The sequence below is a fragment of the Chrysemys picta genome, chromosome 13 (genome assembly GCF_011386835.1).
Source record: "Chrysemys picta bellii isolate R12L10 chromosome 13, ASM1138683v2, whole genome shotgun sequence".
NCBI classification, from domain to species: Eukaryota; Metazoa; Chordata; order Testudines; family Emydidae; genus Chrysemys; species Chrysemys picta.
The window spans coordinates 17701221-17721862 of NC_088803.1; the positions used below are offsets into that span (position 1 = coordinate 17701221).

Sequence of the window (20642 nt, forward strand, 5' to 3'; positions counted from 1 at the left end):
TACCCCCCCACTCACCAGCAGGGGCCCGACCCAAACGCAGCCGCTGAGCTAGTCGCGGTGGCAGAAGGGGAGCGAGCGCCAGAGGGGGGAGGCTCCCGCTGTGGGGCCCCCCACGTCCCAGCACAACAGGGTCTGCGGGGAAACGGGCTGGTTAGACGAGCAGATACAGCAGGTCTGCTCCCCCCACCTCCCAATGCCCATCTCACAGCATGGCTGCCCCACGCCTGCCCCACACCGCCCCCTAGTGCCCATTTCACAGCACAGCCGACCCACGCCTGCCCTACACCGCCCCCTAGTGCCCAACACACCACACCGCCCCCTAGTGCCCATCTCACAGCACGGCCGGCCCACACTTCCCCCTAGTGCCCATCTCACAGCACAGCCGCCCCACACCGCCCTCTAGTGCCCAACACACCGCACTGCCGCCCCACACTGCCCCCTAGTGCCCAACACACCGCACTGCTGCCCCACACCATCCCCTAGTGCCCATCTCCCAGCATGGCTGCCCCACGCCTGCCCCACACTGCCCCCTAGTGCCCATCTCACAGCGCAGCCGGCCCACACCGCCCCCTAGTGCCCATCTCACCGCATTGCTGCCCCACAACCACCCCTAGTGCCCATCTCACAGCATGGCTGCCCCACGCCTGCCCCACACTGCCCCCTAGTGCCCATCTCACAGCATGGCTGCCCCACGCCTGCCCCACACTGCCCCCTAGTGCCCATCTCACAGCGCGGCCGGCCCACACCGCCCCCTAGTGCCCAACACACCGCACTGCCGCCCCACACCACCCGCTAGTGCCCAACACACCGCACTGCTGCCCCACACCATCCCCTAGTGCCCATCTCCCTGCATGGCTGCCCCACGCCTGCCCCACACTGCCCCCTAGTGCCCATCTCACAGCACGGCCGGCCCACACTTCCCCCTAGTGCCCATCTCACAGCACAGCCGCCCCACACCGCCCTCTAGTGCCCAACACACCGCACTGCCGCCCCACACTGCCCCCTAGTGCCCAACACACCGCACTGCTGCCCCACACCATCCCCTAGTGCCCATCTCCCAGCATGGCTGCCCCACGCCTGCCCCACACTGCCCCCTAGTGCCCATCTCACAGCACGGCCGGCCCACACTTCCCCCTAGTGCCCATCTCACAGCACAGCCGCCCCACACCGCCCTCTAGTGCCCAACACACCGCACTGCCGCCCCACACTGCCCCCTAGTACCCAACACACCGCACTGCTGCCCCACACCATCCCCTAGTGCCCATCTCCCAGCATGGCTGCCCCACGCCTGCCCCACACTGCCCCCTAGTGCCCATCTCACAGCATGGCTGCCCCACGCCTGCCCCGCATGGCCCCCTAGTGCCCATCTCACAGCGCGGCCGGCCCACACCGCCCCCTAGTGCCCATCTCACCGCATTGCTGCCCCACAACCACCCCTAGTGCCCATCTCACAGCATGGCTGCCCCACGCCTGCCCCACACTGCCCCCTAGTGCCCATCTCACAGCATGGCTGCCCCACGCCTGCCCCACACTGCCCCGTAGTGCCCATCTCACAGCGCGGCCGGCCCACACCGCCCCCTAGTGCCCAACACACCGCACTGCCGCCCCACACCACCCGCTAGTGCCCATCTCACAGCACAGCCACCCCTCACCGCCCCCTAGTGCCCAACACACCGCAATGCCGCCCCACACTGCCCCCTAGTGCCCATCTCACAGCATGGCTGCCCCACACCACCCCCTAGTGCCCATCTCACAGCACAGCCGCCCCACACAGCCACCTAGTGCCCAACACACCGCACGCCTGCCCCACACCGCCCCCTAGTGCCCAACACACCGCACTGCCGCCCCACACTACCCCCTAGTGCCCATCTCACAGCACAGCCACCCCACACCGCCCCCTAGTGCCCAACACACCGCACGGCTGCCCAACACTGCCCCCTAGTGCCCATCTCACAGCACACACACCCCTCACCTTGTTCCTGCCCCCCATGGCAAGGTGCCGGCCGTTGGGGCTGAAGGCGCAGCAGGTGACAGCGGCCGCGTGGCCCTGCAGGACGGCCAGGGGGGCTGGGGAAGGGTCTGGGAGGGCCCGTCTCAGTGTCTCGGCCAGCCACAGACAGATGGTGAAATCCTCTGGAGGCAGGAGGAAGGCTCAGACTATGGGCTCCAAGACCCCGCCCCCGCCCACCCCATCCTGCCCCCACCCCATAGTCCTTGGGCACCCCTAGCCTCACCAATGACCCCCAAATCTCCCCCCCACAGATCTGGAAACACCCTGCCTCCAGCCCCTCCCCACATCCTGCAAGCGGCCCCCGCTCCCGCCATCCGTCCTCCCTGCCCCCAGCCTTACCTGAGGCAGACGCCAGCAGCTGGGACGAGGCGGCCAGGCCCAGCACGGCCCGCTTGTGCCCCCGCAGCTCCCACAGGGGGCAGGCCATGGTGCTCGCCAGTGCCCAGCCACGCAGGGTCCCGTCCCTGCTGCCTCCAGCCAGCACAGCATCCCCGAGCCAAGCCAGGCTGGGCACCGCCACACCCCCTACTGGGCAGCGCCACCCGGCCGAGCCTGCGGGGAGAGCGAAGAGTGACGGGGGCCAACCCCACAGGGAACCCAGGAGTCCTGGCTCTCAACCCCCACCCAACCACAGAACCCAAGACTCCTGGCTGCCCAGAATGGAGGAGTCCTGGCTCCCAGCACCGCCCACCCCCACCCATTAGATCTAATTTTCCCCCATAAGCTGGGACAGAACCCAGGTGTCTGGGCGCTTACCCCAGGGGGTGCCATAGACCCAAACATCATCTGAATGGTGCCCCACAGCGAGTAGGGTGCCGGCGGGGCTGGGGGCCATGCAGAGGGCTGGAGAAAGCGGCCCTGAGCCCAGAGCGCCCTGGGCACGGCGCAGGTGCCCTGGCCAGAGCTGGACCTGGGCTACAAATCAGGGGTTAGTGCTGTGCTCCCCCCACCTCCACCAGTGCCCCTCACTCCCGACCCGCAGCCCCTGCTAGCCCAGCCCCCGTCCCCGCCGGTGCCCCTCATTTCCGACCCGCAGCCCCTTCTAGACAAGCCCTGCCCTCCAGACCTGCCAGTGCCCCTCAATCCTGACCCACAGCACCTTTGAGTCCTCGCGCGCCGTGAGGAGGACCTGGTCCCCGGAGAGAAACTTGACTTCGGAGACGAAGCCCTGGTGTGCTGGGAACGTGGCCAGGCTCACGACCTCCCACCAGGACTAAAGATGCACTGTCCCGGACAGGGAGCCGGACGCCAGCATGGTGCCCGCAGGGGAGAAGGACACGGCGCGGACGGAAGTGTCATGGCCTGAGAGAACCTGCAGGGGGAGCCAGAGTCACAGCCCAGCCTGCCCCATCGGTGCCCCTCACTCCCAATCTGCAGCCCCTGCCAGCCCAGCCCTTGGCCCTCAGCCCTGCAAGTGCCCCTCACTCCCGACCCATAGCCCCTCCTAGCACATCCCTGCCCCTCCTGACCCATACCGAGCTCACACTCCGGTTCTGCAGGCCCAGGGTGGTCACAGTGCCGTCCCAGCCCCCGGTGGCCACCAGCTGCCCGTCGGGGTGGAAGGCAGCACAGTTCAAGGGGCAGGAGAGATCCAGCTCCCAGGTCAGGTGCCCCTGGGCAGAATCCCACAGCTGGGAGGGACAGGAACAGCGGGTCAGAACAGGGGCCAGGCGCCCGACACCTGGATTCTCTCCTCGCTGGGGGAGGGGAGTGGGGGCTAGTGATTAAAGCGGGGGGGGGGGAGGGGCAGTGACTACAGCCGGTACCTTCAGGTGCCCATCCAGGGAGACGCTGGCCAGCTGTCTGCGATCAGGGCTGACGCAGCAGCCTGTGACCTAGCCCTGGTGAGCATCAGTAGCCAGGAGCCTGGAAGGGAGAGAGATTCATGTGGTGTCCCCACCGTTGCCCCCAAAGCCAGCTCCCCCGCTGCCCCCCGGGCCGGACCACAGCCAGCGCCCCCAGAGGGGCAGCCCCCCTGGCAGTACCTGCTGCCCTCATGCAGGCCCCAGGTCTCCAGTCCCCCAGCGGAGGTGCCCAGGCAGACGGTCCCATCAGCCAGGAAAACGCAGGCCGAGATTCCAGCGCCACCGCTCAGCAGGGTCTTCAGCTCCTGGGGGAAGGGCGGGGGTGAGACTGCAGAGCCCCCTGCCGGTCCACCAGCTTCCCCTGCCCCCCAGCTTGTCCAGCCCCCAGCTTGCCCCCGGCCTGTCCCCAGCTCCCCACCTCCCCATCCTGCCCGCCCGCCTCCCCATCCTGCCCCTGCCCCCAAACCAACCAGCCCCACAGTGTCCTCCCATGGCAAGAGATCCCCTGAATCTGCCGTGCCCTCTCCCCCGGTACCTAGCCATTCTGCATGTTCAGCAGGTGCAGGGTCCCATCGGTGCTGCCCACAGCAATCTGGCGCCTGCAGGGGGAGATGGCCACACAGGTGGGGGACGTGGGCAGAGCCAGGGCGACGCTGGGGGTTGGGGGAGGAGATCAGGGGGGAACGAGGCCCAGGAGCGGACAGGAACCCAGTGCTGCCCACCCCCAGAGCTCGGAGACAGGCAGCACCCCCACCCAGGACACCGTGCCCCCCAGCTGTCTGGCCATCTCCCCTCCCCCAGTGAAGCCCCCCAGTCCCACAGGGACCCAGCCCCTCCCCTCCCCCAGGGTAGAGATACGCAGCCCCCCCGACAGGCTCCCAGCCCTGCAGCCCCTCCCACCCAGTCCATGGGACCCACACACCCCATCCCCCCCCAGGTCACAGGAGGGTCCCCCCTAACCAGCACAGGCGCCCCAGGCCGTGGACCAACTCAGCTGGGAGCAGGGCCGGAGCCCAGCTGAGTGGGAGCCCTAGAGGGCAGGCGCCCGGGGCCCATGGTGAGGCCTGGTGATGAGGCCCAGGTGCTGGGCGGGAGGGGTGATGGGGAGGGGGTCATGGGGAGGAGCAGGTGGACACCTGGGAGGAGGGGCAGGCATACAGAGGCGGGAGGAAGGGCAGGGGACCTTCCAACCACGGCGGCCCCGTTACCTGTCAGGTAGGGCTACCATATCCAGCAAATAAAAAAAGAGGACCCTCCACGGGCCCTGGCCCTGCCCATTTCCCACCACAGCCCCGCCCCAACTCCACCCCCTCCCCACCCTAACTCCGCCCCCTCCTCCCTCCCACTCCCAGCCACGAGGAAAGGGCTGCCCCAGCGCTACCGGCTTCACGGTTTGCCGGGCAGCCCCCAGACCCTACGCCCCCGGCCGGCGCTTTCCCAGTGCAGCTGGAGCCCGGGAGGGGAAGCGCCCAGCCGGGGGCGCAGGGTCTGGAGGTTGCCCGGCAAACCGTGAAGCCGGTAGCGCTTGGGCTTCAGGCAGCTCCCTTGCCTCCGGACCCTGCGCCCCCAGCCGGGCACTTTCCCTCCCGGGCTCCGGCAGCGCAGGGTCCGGAGGCATGGGGGCTGCCCGAAGCCGGTAGCGCTCGGGCAGCTCGGCTCTTAAACAGAGCCGAAGAGTCAGGGGAGGAGCAGAGCCTCCAGCCGCCGGGGCTCTGTGTAACTGACACAGTGTCAGTTACACAGAGCCGCAGCCGCTGGAGGCTCTGTTTAAGAGCCGGGTTGCCCGAGAGCTACTGGCTTCGGGCAGCCCCCTTGCCTCCGGACCCTGCGCCCCCAGCCGGGCACTTCCCCTCCCGGGCTCCGGCGGCGAAGGGTCCGGAGGCACGGGGGCTGCCCGAAGCCGGTAGCGCTGGGGCAGCCCGGCTCTTAAACAGAGCCTAAGAGGAGCAGAGCCTCCAGCTGCGGGGGCTCTGCTCCTCTTCGGCTCTGTGTAACTTATACAGTGTAAGTTACGCAGAGCCGCCGGCGCCCCGGAGGGGAAGTGCCCGGCTGGGGGCGCAGGGTCCGGAGGCATAGGGGCTGCCCAAAGCCCGAGCGCTACCGGCTTCACAGTTTGTTGGGCAGCCTCCAGACCCTGCGCCCCCGGCTGGGCGCTTCCCCTCCCGGGCTCCAGCTGCGCTGGGGAAGCGCCGTCTGGGGGCGCAGGGTCTGGGGGCTGCCCGGGAAACCGTGAAGCTGGTAGCACTGGGGCAGCCCTTTCCCCCTGGCTGGGAGTGGGAGGGAGGAGGGGGCGGAGTTAGGGTGGGGAAGGGGTGGAGTTGGGGCGGGGCTAGGGGTGGGGAAATGGGCGGGGCCAGGGCCCGTGGAGGGTCCTCTTTTTTTATTTATGAGATATGGTAACCCTACCGGGAGGGGAAGTGCCCGCCGGCGGCTGGGGTCCGGAGGCAAGGGGTCTGCCCGAAGCTGGTAGCGCTCGAGCAGCTCGGCTCTTAAACAGAGCCGAAGAGTCAGGGGAGGAGCAGAGCCGCCATTTTCCCGGACATGTTTGGCTTTTTGCAAATTCCCCCCAGATGGGGGTTTGAGTGCCAAAAGCCGGACATGTCTGGGAAAAAGAGGACGTATGGTAACCCTATACAGTGTAGTTGCTGAGGGGGGGTTACGGTGTGTGTGTGTGTGTAGTTGCTGAGGGGGGATGGGTTGCGGTGTGTGTGTTTAGTTCCTGTCTGTGTTGTGTGTGTGTGTGTGTGTAGTTCCTGTCTGCTGTGTGTGTGTGTAGTTGCTGGGGGGGGTTGTGCTCTGTGTGTAGTTGCTATATCTGTGTGTCTGCATTTGCTGTGGGGCGTGTAGGCTTGACGCACACCCTCACCCTGTCCTTCTCCCCCTTCCAGTCCCAGAGTTCCTGCCCCGCAGCCTCTCCCCATCCCCCAGCCCTGTCCCTTACCTGCTGGGGCCCGCTGAGAGGTGGGCTGTGGGACGACCCTTCCCGAGGCCTGGAGACGGGGTAGCCACAGGGGAGCATTGGCCCCAATCCCAGGGGTTAATTATAGCCGGGTCTGGGCAGGCCGGGCTCCCTGCCAGCCCTCCGCGTGTCCTGGGCCCCATACTGCCCTCCTCTTGGACTGCAGCCCTGCGGCCAGGAGCTTCTGGCCAGGAGCCCTAAGCCTGGAGGCCCCTGGCTGTGGGGAGTGGGTGGGATTTCTGGGGGCAGGGAGGGATGTCCTAGCCTTTTTATTGCCCCCCTCCCCAGGTGGGGATTCGCCAGTAGGGAAGGACAGAAGTTCGCAGACACTGGTGTCTAGGAGTCCAAAGCACAGGGGCTTCAGGGGGTAGATGGGGAGTGGGGTCTAGTGGTTAGAGCAGGAGGACTGGGAGCCAGGACTCCTGGGTTCTGTCTCTGGAGGGGAGTGGGGCCTAGTGGTTAGAGTGGGCAGCTGGGAGCCAGGATTCCTGGGTTTTGTCTCTGGGAGGGGAGTGTGGCCTAGTGGTTAAAGCGAGGGGCTGGGAGCCAGGATTCCTGGGTTCTGTCTCTGGAGGGGAATGGGGCCTAGTCATTAGAGCCGGAGACTGGGAGCCAGGATTCCTGGGTTTTGTCTCTGGGAGGAGAGTGGGGTCTAGTGGTTAGACCCCCATTGGAGCATGATCCCCCCCACCCCCATGGGGGCTGGGCAGCGCCAGGGGATAAAGGCGCTTTTCCCAGCTGGGGTCGGAAAAGTTTGTTCAAATTAGTTTTTCCATCAGAGTGTAAAGAGCCGGAATAGAACAAAGGGGGGCGGGGAGGGGAGGAGTGGTGGGGGAGGGGGAGGGGGAGGGGGAGTTCAGAATGATAGACAGGTTGGAGTGGATGGAGGGGTGGATGTGGGAGGACAGTTGTGTGGCGGGTGCGAGGTGAAATGGAGTGGGAGAGGGGGTACTGGATGGCTGGATGGGGTTTATGGGATGGGGAGATGGGATGTTTGGGTGGGGGGTGGGTGATGGGGTGGGTGGATGGGATGGCTGGGTGGGGGATGGGGTGTATGGGGTGGAGGGTACAGGATGGGTGGGGGATGAGCTGGCTGGGTGGGGTGATGGGATTTGTGGGTAGGGTGCTCCTAAATTCTTGCCCCACCTGCTGTCTCTGCTGGGGTTCCCCACCCTCCTGCGATCCCCTGGGACTAGTTTCCATCTGAGCGCCTAGAGGCATTTTGGGGAGGGGGTAAGAATATTTGCTGGACACAAACCTACCTCATTGTCAAAGGTGCCTGTGGGGCTTGCGCCATGGGTCTGTACAGGCCTGGCACTCTGCTTGGCCTGCCCGCAGAGCAGCGTGTACCGAGGAGAATCCCCCTCGGCAGTATGGGGCAAGGACAAACACACACCCCAAGCAGGGCCCGTCCCCTCCATCAGGGGTGCACGGACACACAAGCCCTGCTCGGGGTGAATTTGTGCTGCCCCACACACCACCCCCTACCCATCCCCCCACGGCTCCTATCCCCCACACAGCTCCCTCCCGGTGGCGATTCCCCTGGGCCTCCAGCCCAGCCCTAACTGCCCCCCACCATGCACGGGGGCGGGGGTGTCCTCTGGCCCCCTGCCCTGTCCCGTGCCCCTGCCCCAAGCAGAGCTGGGCGGAGTGGGCCCCAGTGGAAAGAACGCGGGACTGATAAGCAGAGCGAACAGGGGGGCCGGGGCTGATGGAAAGTCTCCATGTTTGAAGAGGGTGTGAGGGGGGGATTAGGGGCAGGGCGGTGGGGCCGGCCGGGGGCTGCCTGGGCCGGTTCTGGAGGGCCCGGCCTGTAGGGTTACCATTCGTCCGGATTTACCCGGACATGTCCTCCTTTTTGTTTTAAAAATAGCGTCCGGGGGGGGGGAAATTTGTAAATCACTCAAAATGTCCGGGATTCCCCCCCAGGCAGAACGAGGTGCGGCTGGGAGGACTGCAGGAAAGTCAGCCTCTCACCTGGGGCTCTGGCAGCCAGAGCCCTTCCCCCTGCAGCTTGCAGGGCTAGATTCCGGAGCAGCTGTAGAGCTCCTCCTTCCCCCCCCCCCGCCCCCGCATTCTGAGCCGGCCAGCCTGCCGGGCCCTTTGCATCGGCCTCGGCAGCCCCTCCTCCCCGGCAGCCCAGCGCCCCGCTCCCGCAGCACTGTGCAGGGGCAGGGACCGGGTTGTGTGTTGTGCTGGGGAGCACAGCCACGTGTCCGGCTCCGCACAGAGCCCAACACCATGTTCTGAGCGGCGGGGTAAGGGGGCCAGGGGGCAGGAGAAGGGGCAGGGAGGTTCTGGAGGGGGCAGTCAAGAGACGGGGGGGTCGGGAGTTCGGGGGGGGGCTTTTTGGGGGGAGTGGAGAAGGTTTTGGGCAGTCAGGGTACAGGTAGGGGGTAGGGTCCTGGGGGGCAGTTCGGGGGGGGGTCTTAGGAGGGGGCAGTTAGGGGACAAGGAACAGGGAGGCTTAGGTAGGGGGTGGGGTTCTGGAGGGCAGTTAGGAGCAGGGGTCCCAGGAGGGGACAGTCAGGGGACAAGGAGCGGGGGGGTGGGGGGTTGGGAGTTCTGGGGGGGAGCTGTCAGGGGGCAGGGGTGGGGAGAGGGATCGGAGCAGTCAGGGGACAGGGAGCAGAGGGGTTTAGATGGGTTGGGAGTTCTGGGGGGGGGAGCTGTCAGGGGGTGGAGAGTGGTTGGATGGGGCGTGGGAGTCCCAGGGGTCTGTGTGGGGTTGTGGGGGTGTGGATAAGGGTTGGGGCAGTCAGGGGACAAGAGGCAGGGAGGCTTAGGTAGGGGGGTGGAGTCCTGGGGGGTAGTTAGGGGCAGGGGTCCCAGGAGGGGGCAGTCAGGGGACAAGGAACGGGGGGGAGGGTTGGGGGTTCTGAGGGGGTCGGGAAGTGGGAGGGGCTAGGGTGGGGCTCCTCCCATCCTCTTTTTTGCTTGCTGAAATATGGTAACCCTACTGGCCTGGCCTCTCAGCCTGGGCCCTTTATAAGGCAAGGAGGGGCTGGGGAGAGGGGCACAGGATTGAACTCAGGGCCAGCGGAAAGGTAGCAGGTACTGGGGGGCGGGAGGGCGGGATTTTCTGTCCATCTGCATCTTCTGCCACCCTGAGGAAAGGGAACCCAGGAGTTCTGGCTCCCAGCTCCCCAGGCCTGGGAGGGGAGTGGGGTCTAGTGGTTAGAACGAGGTGGTGATGTGGGACTGGGAGGCAAGACTCCTGGGTTCTCTCCTAGCTCTGGGAGGGGAGTGGGGTCTAGTGCTTAGAGCAGGGGGAGGGGCTGGGAGCCAGGACTCCTGGGTTCTATCCCCAGTTTCACAATCTCTAAAATGGAAAGAACTGAGAGAGAGAGAGAGAGAGAGAGAGAGAGAGAGAGAGTGTGTGTGTGTGTGTGTGTGTGTGTGTGTGTGTGTGTGTGTGTGTCCCTGCTACCTCCTGCTGGCAGGGACAGGCCCTGCTCAGTGAGTGGGGTGGGGTGAGTTTAACCCTTTCCTGCCCAGAGTACTGGATTCCCCCCTCACCCCCAGGTGGACCTGGCACCCCCATGGACTCCCCGGTCTACAAGACGGTTCTGGCCTTGGGCCGGTTCAAGGTGCGGAAGCTCCAGAGGGGCCCTGCCCTGGACAAAGGCAAGGAGGGGGCAAGCCCCCTGCCGTGCCCCCCGTCCCCATCCATGGAGGGCTCTGGCCAGGCAGATGAGGGGGGGCTCCCTCTCGGCTCCCCCAGACTACGTGACCACAATGGACGTCAGTCCCTGCTACGAGTTCCCTGGGCGGGCCCGCAAGAGTCGCCCCTCGCTGGAGGTGCTGCGCAACGTGGTGAGCACTGGGGGCACTGTGTGGAGTGGGGAGAGGGGAAGCCCAGCCAGGGGTGCTGTGCTGCAGGGAGTGGGGGCGGGGCTCGGCAGGGGGCGCCATGCTGCAGGGAGCTCGGAAGGGAGCGCTGTGCTGCAGGGAGCAGGGGGCTCGGCAGGAAGCATTGTGCTGCAGGGAGCGGGGGGCTCAGCAGGGGGTGCTGTGCTGCAGGGAGTGGGGGCTTGGCAGGGGGCGCTGTGCTGCAGGGAGTGGGGGGCTCGGCAGGGGGCATTGTGCTGCAGGGGACTCGGCAGGGAGCATTGTGCTGCAGGGAGCAGGGGGCTCGGCAGGGGGCGCTGTGCTGCAGGGGACTCGGCAGGGAGCATTGTGCTGCAGGGAGCGGGGGCTCGGCAGGGGGCGCTGTGCTGCAGGGAGCGGGGGGCTCGGCAGGGGGCGCTGTGCTGCAGGGCGCGCTGGGCTGCAGGGAGCGGGGGGCTCGGCAGGGGGCGCTGTGCTGCAGGGAGCAGGGGGCTTGGCAAGGAGCACTGCTGCAGTGAGCAGGGGACATTGTGCTGCAGGGAGCGGGGGCTCGGCAGGGAGCATTGTGCTGCAGGGAGCAGGGAGCTCGGCAGGGGGCGCTGTGCTGCAGGGAGCAGGGGGCTCGGCAGAGGGCATTGTGCTGCAGGGAGCAGGCAGCTCGGCAGGGAGCATTGTGCTGCAGGGAGCGGGGGGCTCGGCAGGGGGCGCTGTGCTGCAGGGAGCAGGGAGCTCGGCAGGGGGCGCTGTGCTGTATGGAGTGGGGGCTCGGCAGGGGGCGCCGTGCTGCAGGGAGCTCGACACAGGGCTCTGTGCGGCAGGGAGCTCTGGGCTGCAGGGAGTGGGGGCTCAGCATGGGTCATTGTGCTGCAGGGTGTGGGGGGCTTAGGGTGACCAGACAGCAAGTGTGAAAAATCGGGACAGGTGGTGTGTGTGTGGGGGGGGGGTAATAGAAACCTATATAAGAAAAAGACCCAAAAATCGGGACTGTCCCTATAAAATCGGGACATCTGGTCACCCTAGGGGGGCTCCGGGCTGCAGGGAGCAGGGGGTGCCGTGCTGCAGGGTGCGGGGGCTCAGCAGGGGGTGCCGTATTGCTGGGAGGAGGGGGGCCGGCAGGGGGTGCCGGGAACAGGAGCACGGCTTGGAAGGGGGCGCCGTGCACACCAGACCTGCCTGACACTTTGATTCAGGGTTCAGTTTTCTAAAGTCAACCCTAATTTCAGCTGCCTGTGATTTTTGGACTCAACTTTAGATTACATGGACATGGCTATAAAACAAGCTGAGTACCCCATCATGGAAGATAAAAAGTCAATGAGAGCTGAGTGTGCTTTTCCTCCCTTAAAAATATAACAAGACTTAGGTTCTCAAAGCTGCCCCAGGGATCTTGGTACCTCATGGGGGCAAAAATAGGAGCTCTGTCTATCTCTCCCACTTTGTTCCCACTCAAATTTACAGGCTGCAATTTTCAAAGCGAACCAAGGGAGTTGGACCCACACAATTCCTGTTGAATAGAATGGGAGAATTGCCTAGCACTTTAGGGACCCACTCTTGACTGGCTCTTAGGCACTTCTGAAATAAACATGTTAACTACAAATATGGGAGGCTTTGAAAATCCTGGCCAAGGTGACTACAACTGTTCATCCTAAAATTAAGGCCCCCCACAAAAAAAATAAATTAAATGATCAGAATGTATTTTTGAAAAGTTTGTGCTTATTGGGCTAGATCAGGGGTAATCAATTATTCTTTGTCAAGGTCCAAGTTTCTTGACAAGAGTATAGTCAAGGTCCAGAGTCCAGAGAAAAGAATACAAAAATAATAACAATAATAAGAATTATAATAACTAAACACCCCAAAAGTCTCTGTCCCTGGTCAGTGCAGCCCCAGAGTTCAAAAGTTTATCTGCAGAGTCTTACCCCCCCTTCCCCCAGCCTGGGTGGAAATGGGGGGGGGGGAAGAGAAAGGGGAACACGGGGTATCAAGGGGAATCTTACATGGTCCAAGGCCAACTGCCCTGCCGCTTCATGGGGTTCTGCTGCAGCCTTCACCGTGAGCCGCTCCTCCAGCTGTCCCGCAAAGTGCTCCGCTCGCCATCCCGTGGGCCGCACCAACCGTCCCACAAACTGCTCTGCCAGCCACTTAGCAATAAATCTTCAGGCTCCCCCACTAGTTAACACACCACTCAGTGATCTCAGCTCACAATAGGGGGAGCCCCAGTGCTGGTGCACCATTGGCTCAAAGTGAATTCAGTATAGCAGCCTGTAACTAGACTCTTAATAGAATCAAAATTAACTCTGCTATTTAACAGTGGAGAGAGGAAGTGGTGCAACTAGTATTCCTGGCCCTGAAAAGGGGCCCATACCATCATGTACAAATACCTGTCCCCCAGACTGGCTGGTGCTGGGGGGTGAGGAGTGGGATAAGGGGTCTTTCCCCTCTAGGGGGCTCTGGGTCCCATCTGGCCCCAGGGCAGGGACTGCCTGGCTCAGAGGGGTGGGGAATGGGACATGGGGCCTGTCCCGTCTAGGGGGCCCTGGTTCCCATCCGGGCCCAGGGCAGGACTGGGTGGCCCAGGGGGCGGGGATGGCATACAGTCCTGGTGCCCCAAGCCCCGGGGACCCCCGGGGGCCCAGCCCCACTCTTGCGGCAGGTGTTCCTGAGGCCGATCTCCTGGATGGAGCGCCAGTTCTCGGGCCGCGTGCCGTGGTAGAGGAGACGCTCGTTGAGCTCGCCCGGCGGGTTCTTTTCCTCCATCCAGCAGCGCTGCCAGCAGTAGGAGACCCACAGGACCCGGTTCTGGACCTTCTGGATCTGCAGGGGGCAGGGCAGGGACCGTGGGCATGGCCAGGAGCTGCTAAGGGCACCCCCATGTGGGGTGGGGGGGCACCCAGCCTTTCAGGTTCTTCCCATCCCATCTTGGCCAGAGCTTCAGTCCCAGGTCCCCAATCCCCTGCAGCTCTGTCAGGGGACACCCCCCAGTGGCCACGGACATCTGGCCTTCCTGCCCCATGGACAGCCCTACAAGGACCTCCTTCTTCCCTGCAGGCAGGGCCAGGGAAGCTCCCCGTCACTGAGCCCCACCCGCAGCTGGGGCTAGGAGAGATTCCCTCCTCCCCCTGACTGGGCTTTGGGACCCACAGGGGGTGTCTCTCAGCCCCAGCCCCAGAGCCCCCCAGCCTCTCACACTCACGTGGAGGATGCAGTAGCCCGGGGCCGTCTGCTTGAACCCCTTGGCCACCTCCTGGTACTCCTCTGAGCCCTCCGCCAGCTCCACCAGCCTCACCAGGCTCTCACCCATGGGCTCCCAGTGTGGGGCAAGGCACCTGTCTGCAACGAGAGATGGGGTCAGTCAGTGGGGAGCCGCCACAGGCCCAGTCCCTGCCCTAAGGCTGGATGGGAGCTGGCGCCCCTGTGAGAGGAAAGGCCCCGTGCCCCATTCCCTGCCCCCGTCCCAGTCCCCCGAGGTTGGATGGCAGCTGGCACCCCCTGGAGAGGAAAGGTGCCATTGCCCATTCCCTGCCCCCAAGGCAGTCAGTCCCACACTGGTGCCCTCCTGTCCAGCAGTGGGGCAGCGGTGGGGGGGTCTTTGGAAGGGGGTCGGTTCCTCTCACCCCACAGGCAAATCTCCCGGCGGAGGCGGATGGGGGCCCCAGTGCCCGGCGCAACACCCACTGCCTTGAGAAGGTCGATCTCTGCCCGCTGCCCGTCCCACTCGATCTCCGCCCGGCGCTCCCCGCTGGCGTACGCCGTCTCCAGCCACTGGTTGGTGGCCACATTGAAGGGATGCCAGCCGGCCAGGGCCAGGTGCTGCCACTTGACCAGCCCATACAGCACCTCGGCCTCCACCCGCTGGTGCTGAGCAGCCTGGATCCTGGTGTGGACAGCAGCCACGGCCTTGGCCACATCCTCCCAGGCGCCCCGCACCCGCAGCACATTGCCCAGTAGGCGCCGGAGGCTGACAGGGAAATGGTACAGCAAGGCCTGGCCGAGCTCCCGCAGGGCCTGGGCGCCAACGGCCACCAGCTCCGCATTGCAGACGCTTTCATCGTGGAACTGGGCCACGAAGCCAGCCACGGCTGCCTTCACCCGTCCCATGTCAGGCTCTCGGCCCACCATGCGGAGCTCCAGCCCCTTGGGGGCCCCTGGGAATGCAGAGAGGGGTCCTGAATAGATGGGTCAGCACCAGTGGGGCTCGGTTAGCAGGGGCAGTGGGTCAGAAGCAAGGGGTACTGGCAGAGCTGGAGGGGGCCCAGGGCTAGGGTAGCAGGGGGCTATGGACTGGGAGTGCGGCCCAGCCCTCCAGGTCCTTGCATTGCTCTTACCTGCCTGCACCTTTGGGGGCTTCCTTGGGGCATTGGGAGCCTCCAGAGCTGCACCCTGCAGAGGAGGACAGAGCTGGGTGAAGAGGGCACAGGGAACACTGCCAACTCCATGCAGCCCATGGCCGTGCTGCTCCCCCGAACCCCCGTGCCCGGCCTCAGGTGCCCTGTCCTGCCCAGGGGACCCAGACACCTGGCCGGGGGGATGGGCCACTCACCAGGTTCGCAGACCCAGAAACTGAGGCACAAAGAGGGGGAGGGAGGCAGGAAGTCAGGGGCAAAGCAGAGAATAGAACCCAGGAACCCCCACACACCGCCCCAGCTCCCGCTCTAACCACTAGACCCCACTCCCCTCCCAGAGCCAGCAGAAAACCCAGGAGTCCTAGCACCCAGCCCCCCTGCTCCACCCACTGGATCCCACTGCCCTCTCAGACCTGAGACGGACCCACTGCCCTCTCAGCCCAGACCGCCCCTCCCCAGTTCTTGTAGTGCCAGCTCCCATGTCTCTGACTCTGACAAACCCGGCGACCCTGGGCGACCTGCCCGCCCTCAGGCTGCCACCCACAGCTCTCACCTGCCCACAGGTGCTGGAGGGGCCATTTGTAGGGGGGTCTCCTCGCAGGCTCACCACGCAGCAGAGCTGCTGAGCCAGGTCCTGCAGGAGGGTCGCCCCCTCCCCACAGAGGTACTCGCCCAAGGCTCGGCCCCTGATGGGCACCGTGCCCAACACCAGGGAGTCCAGGTCAGCCTTGATGGCCCTTCTGGCCAGCCGCAGGTGACGCAGGAGGCCCCGCAGCCCCAGGGACAGCACCCGAGTGTTGGGGTGCAGCTGAACGGTGACCTGGAGGTGCTCCCAGTTCATCAAGCGCAGCAGCTTTGCCCCAGCTTCTGCCAGCTCTGGCGGGGGGACGTCCAGCCGCTCCTCGGCTGGTGAGTTATTCTGCAGATACTCCCGGACAGCCGCCTCCGCCTCGGCCACGTAGGGCTGGAAGCCCACCACCACCAGCTGCTCCCGGCTCGCGGCACAATGCAGGGCCACGTCCCACTGGGCGCCCAGCCCAGCCAGCAGCTCGCCCCACTCCTGACCCTGTGTGGCCCAGTGCAACCCCTCCTCGATTGGCACCGTCTGGCAGCCCACCAGGCCACCCAGCAGCTCCGCCGCATGCTGCACCTTCTCCTGCTCCACCCCAGCCACCGTGACGCCCTCAGAGGGCGCCAGCCCAGCATGGAGGTCCCAGGCCAGCTCAGTCCCTGAGTCATCGGCGGGGAGCTCCGGCTCGGCAAGAAGATCCCAGGCTAGCTCGGTTCCCAAGACAGCAGTGGGGAGCTCTAGGATGGCGGCGATGCCCCGGTCCAGGAAGAAGCTGGGGGTGAAGACATCCTCTCGGTGCTCCTGGATGAAGCGAACCTGGAGAGGCGAGACGGGCACCGACAGGACCCAGAATGCCCTGAGCAGCTGCTGGCACCGGCTCTCCACCTCGGCCACCTGCCGGCAGGGCCCCGGAAGATGATGATAGCTGGGGCGCCCTGTCGAAGCTCCATGCTGACGTGGGGTCAAGGAGCTCCTTCACCACGTCCTTGACGATGACCCACCTGGGCAGAGGCTCGGCCGAGTACTCCCGGCTCACCAGCTGCCTCTGGAAGGCCCTCACAGCCAGGTGCTGGAGGAATGGTGCCATCTCCCCTGCCAAGCCGACAAAGCCCACCCCTTCATAGACCCGGATGAACCCGAACTCCTCCACCAGGGATGGCTCGGCAGCCAGGGCCTCCAGCAGGTCCTCTCGGCCCTCGTGATGCACCACGTAACGCTGGCACACTGAGCGAAATGCCGCTTCCCAGCCGCGCGGCTCCTCAGGGCTGGCCACTGTCAGGAAGGTCAGGATTCCCCAGTGGGGACAGGCCTGGAACCCGTAGCCGGCCTCCTCCAGGCGTCCCTTGAACTCTCGCCGCACGACCGGGCTCTCGTCCACATAGCGAAGGAAGAGGCCAGCAGAACCCCACGGCCTCTGCGGGGAGAGAGGAGAATGTCTGGGACCCGCCGGTGAGTCGGAGAGCCGGGAGGGGCCTGGCCCTGGGGGTTCGGGCACCCGACTGCCGTGGATTGTACAATGCGGGGGGGGGGGGGGTCAAGCTACATGGAGGGGTTAGATACCCTTGAGTCCTTCTGAGATACCTCAAATGGCGCTGGGCGGCTCAGCAGATGGCGTTCTCCCCCAACAGTCAGTGCTGGCCCCATTGCAACACCAGGGGGCGCTGTGCGACAGGGAGCAGGACTTCAGCAGGGGGCGCTCTCCCCCTAGCAGTCAGGGCTCTGGTGGCGATGCAGCATTTCAATATGGCTGGCCCTGGTGATTTGGGGAACTGGGGACACGCCCACCCCCCAGGAACCCAAGCAAGAGGTTGGCAGCTGCTGCCTTTGATGGCTCCCAGCCTGAGTCACACAGCTGGTGCTGGGGCACGGCACCCACCCAGCTGCCTTCTGCCTGGGGTGGTGGGAGGCCAAGGGGGCTGCGAGTGTGGGGGGTCCCCAGCAGCAGGCGTCGCTGCTGGGCCTGACAGGGGCGAGGCACAAGGAACCATCGGATTGGCGCTCCAGGATCAGCCCAGGAGGTCAGTGGGGAAACTGAGGCAGGGCCATGCGTATTACTGTCAGTCTGGCTGTAAGTCAAGAGCACTGGAGTTGGGGCCGCATCAACTGTCACAGACCCCTGACCGTAACCCCCAGTGCCCCATGGCTGGAGAGACTCGGGGGGGTTATCACTGCTCATGGGGGTCCCATTTCTGAGAAGCACTGGGGAGCGGGGCCTGTGCCGGAGAGGCCAAGGGGAGAGACGCTGCTGCAACCCACTGAACACAGAGGCCCCAGGTGCGAGCCCCAAACCTATCTATCTATCTATCTATCTATCTATCTATCTATCTATCTATCTATCTATCTGAGAAGTAAGCCGATATTCCTTCAGCGAGGCCTCCAGTTCTGGAAGTGGGAACTCGAGGAGAGAAGAGACAGACGGGTGATGTCTGTCCGTTACGCGGCACCTAGCTGGCGACAGAGGCTACGAAACACAAGGTATTTAGGATTCGCTGCTATCTTAGCTTCAAGGATGACCTAACACCTTTTTTCACTCGGCTTCATTAACCCGTGAGAACTCCCAGGCTTTTCTCTCCTGGAAGTCTCTATGGATGCCAGGGAAACAGGGAGCACACAGGTAAGTTCGTTTGGTTTTCAAGACATATTTTTGCTTTTCAGAAACTGCCCATGGCAACGGCTTCAGTAAAAAGTTTCATTTTTGGCGGGGAAAAATTAGTTTTCAGAAACTGCTTCCAGCAAACCGGCTGCTTTTCAGTGACACCTCTGGAGGCTCAGCACAAATGTTCAGTTTACAAAACCTGCTGATGTTAAAACAAAATGGTAAAACAATGGCTATTAACCAGGATGTTCAGGGATGGTGTCCCTAGCCTCTGTTTGTCAGGGGCTGGGAATGGGCGACGGGATGGATCACTGGATGATTACCTGTTCTGTTCATTCCCTCTGGGGCACCTGGCATTGGCCACTGTCGGAAGACAAGCTACTGGGCTAGATGGACCTTTGGTCTGACCCAGTATGGCCGTTCTTGTGTTCTTACGTTCAGGTTTTGGTCAAAATTTTCAGTTTGGGGGGGGGGGGAATCCGTTTTGGGGAAAGAAAGACTTTCCGATTTTCCTAGGACTTAGAGAAAAGGAGGGTGGTGAAGCACTGGAATCGGTTACCTAGGGAAGTGGTGGAATCTCCATCCTTAGAGGTTTTTAAGGCCCGGCTTTACAAAGCCCTGGCTGGGATGATTTAGTTGGGGTTGTTCCTGCTTTGAGCAGGGGGCTGGACTAGATGACCTCCTGAGGTCCCTTCCAACCCTGATAGTCTATGATTCTATGAAAAGATTCTGAATTTCCCTAACAAACCAGATATGATGGAGGGAAAATGTTTGCCACAATTTTATGGTTTATGGGCTTTTCTATGAAAAACTGAAATACATCAATTTCTCCAGGATGCTGTTCGGTTTGGAACAACTCTGGGTGGAGAACTGCCGACCCGCTCTAGAGAGTGATATTGCTGTACCAAGTGGTTTAGGAGCCTAAAGACAGAGTGGCGCCTCATTGGCTTAGACTTGCTAAGGCCTGTCTAGGCACCTAAACCCCTTGCTACGTTCTGTCCCAGGCATCTAGTAGAGCTGGGTAGCAGAGGGAGGGGGGGATCCAGGGGCTACAGCAGAGATCCGTGGAGTATGAGGTGGCCCCCCCTTTACCTCTGGCGCCCCCTGCTGCTGCAGTGCCTCGCCATCCAGCTGCACAAGGTACAGCACTTTGCAGTGGAGATCCGGTAGGGCCGTGCCTGGCACCGTCAGCACCTTCCCCGGTTGGAGCTCCCCGCTGTGGCCTGCAGCTGCCAGCGCCCTCTCTGCCAGGGCCTGGACCTCCTGAGAGCACCACTCCAGCCCATCCGTCTCCAGCACCACCGGCAGCACCAGCACATCCATCTGTCCCCAACACAGAGCCAAGGAGCGTGAATAGACGCTCGGACCGGCTCCTTGGGGGCTCATCGCTCCCCCCCTCTGGGCCTGGGGGGCTCCAAACAAGTTGAGCCCTAGATAGACCGTCTTCCTACAGAGCAGCTGGGAGAGAAGGTGCTAAGGATAGAACCCAGGAGTCCTGGCTCCCAGCCCCCTCCCTGCTCTAACCACTAGACCCCACTCCCCTCCCACAGTCGGGAGAGAACCCAGGAGTCCTGGCTCCCAGCCCCCACTCTAACCAAGGCACTGACCTTCTGGCTGGTGAGGGACCCGCTGACCACCTGGGTGCGGACTCTCTCCTGGGCCCGGAGGACATTCCCCAGCAGCTCCTGCCGGTTCTTGCCAAGCGGCCACCGCTTGGCACATGCCCTATGGAAGGTGGCCACCAGGGCCCCATCAGCGGCCACCACAGAGATACTGCTCACGGGGGCGGCAGGGCAGCCCCGGGCGAAGGTGTCGATGGCTTCAGCCATGGCCTCCACCAGCCACATGCTTTCCGAGTTCACACAGACGGCCACAGAGGTGACCTGCATCTGGGCTGCAGCCTCCAGGGTCAGCAGCACCGCCCCGGCTGCCAGTCCCTCGGCAGGGAGCAGACTTCCAGGCAGGCGTGAGGAGCCCCTCGCCGGCTCAACGCCCTCCGGGTCACCACGCTGGCCCCGCTGTCCGGGCCGGACTCACCACCCAGCCTCACCACGGCGCCCGCCCGGATCCCAGCGCCGTCTCCCTCCCCGAGGCATAGGCTGATCCCTGGGCACGGCCGGAAGAACCAGCCCACCGAGGGCACTGCCCTGCCCACCAGGATCAGCAGCTCACTGATGGCCACTTTGGCAGCCAGCGCTGCCTCCCGGGGGCCAGAGAGGGCCAGGGTGCCAGCATCCCCCTGGCAGTGCCTGCTGGCCATCACCTGCCAGAGGGAGGGTGCCAGGACCTCCGAAAGCTGCTCCCACAGGTCCATCTCTGGCAGTGTAATGAACAAGGTCTCTGTGCATCAGGCTCCCGGGGCGGGGGGCTCCTTGTGGGCCCCGGTGGGTGGGTCTCAGCTCTGTCCTTGCCACAGGCCCCTCAGAGCACAGCTTGGCCCTCTCCCCTGCCTTGGCATCGCTGGTGGGGGGCAGGAGGCACCGCCCAGCTCTGCCCCCGAGGGCCACCGGCACACCAAGCTTGCTTGAGAGT

The 20642-nt window shown here is 64.2% G+C and overlaps 1 protein-coding gene and 1 long non-coding RNA gene across 2 annotated transcripts in view; both read right to left on the reverse strand.

The window, feature by feature from the left end:
- Positions 1-20642, reverse strand: part of LOC135975265 (telomerase protein component 1-like) — a 34492-nt gene continuing 13850 nt past the window's right edge. The window contains exons 2-4 of the mRNA XM_065565483.1: positions 2351-2563; positions 1973-2133; positions 1-132 (exon numbers count right to left, since the gene is read on the reverse strand). Coding sequence (XP_065421555.1) covers positions 49-132; positions 1973-2133; positions 2351-2438 — 333 coding nt within the window. The 5' untranslated portion in view covers positions 2439-2563 and the 3' untranslated portion in view covers positions 1-48. The remainder of the gene's footprint in view (positions 133-1972; positions 2134-2350; positions 2564-20642) is intronic.
- LOC101944904 (uncharacterized) lies at positions 3093-4210 on the reverse strand. The gene is made up of 4 exons (XR_509977.4): positions 3997-4210; positions 3778-3877; positions 3487-3642; positions 3093-3323 (listed from the first exon to the last, which is right to left on the reverse strand). It is a non-coding gene; the product is annotated as an uncharacterized LOC101944904 (long non-coding RNA).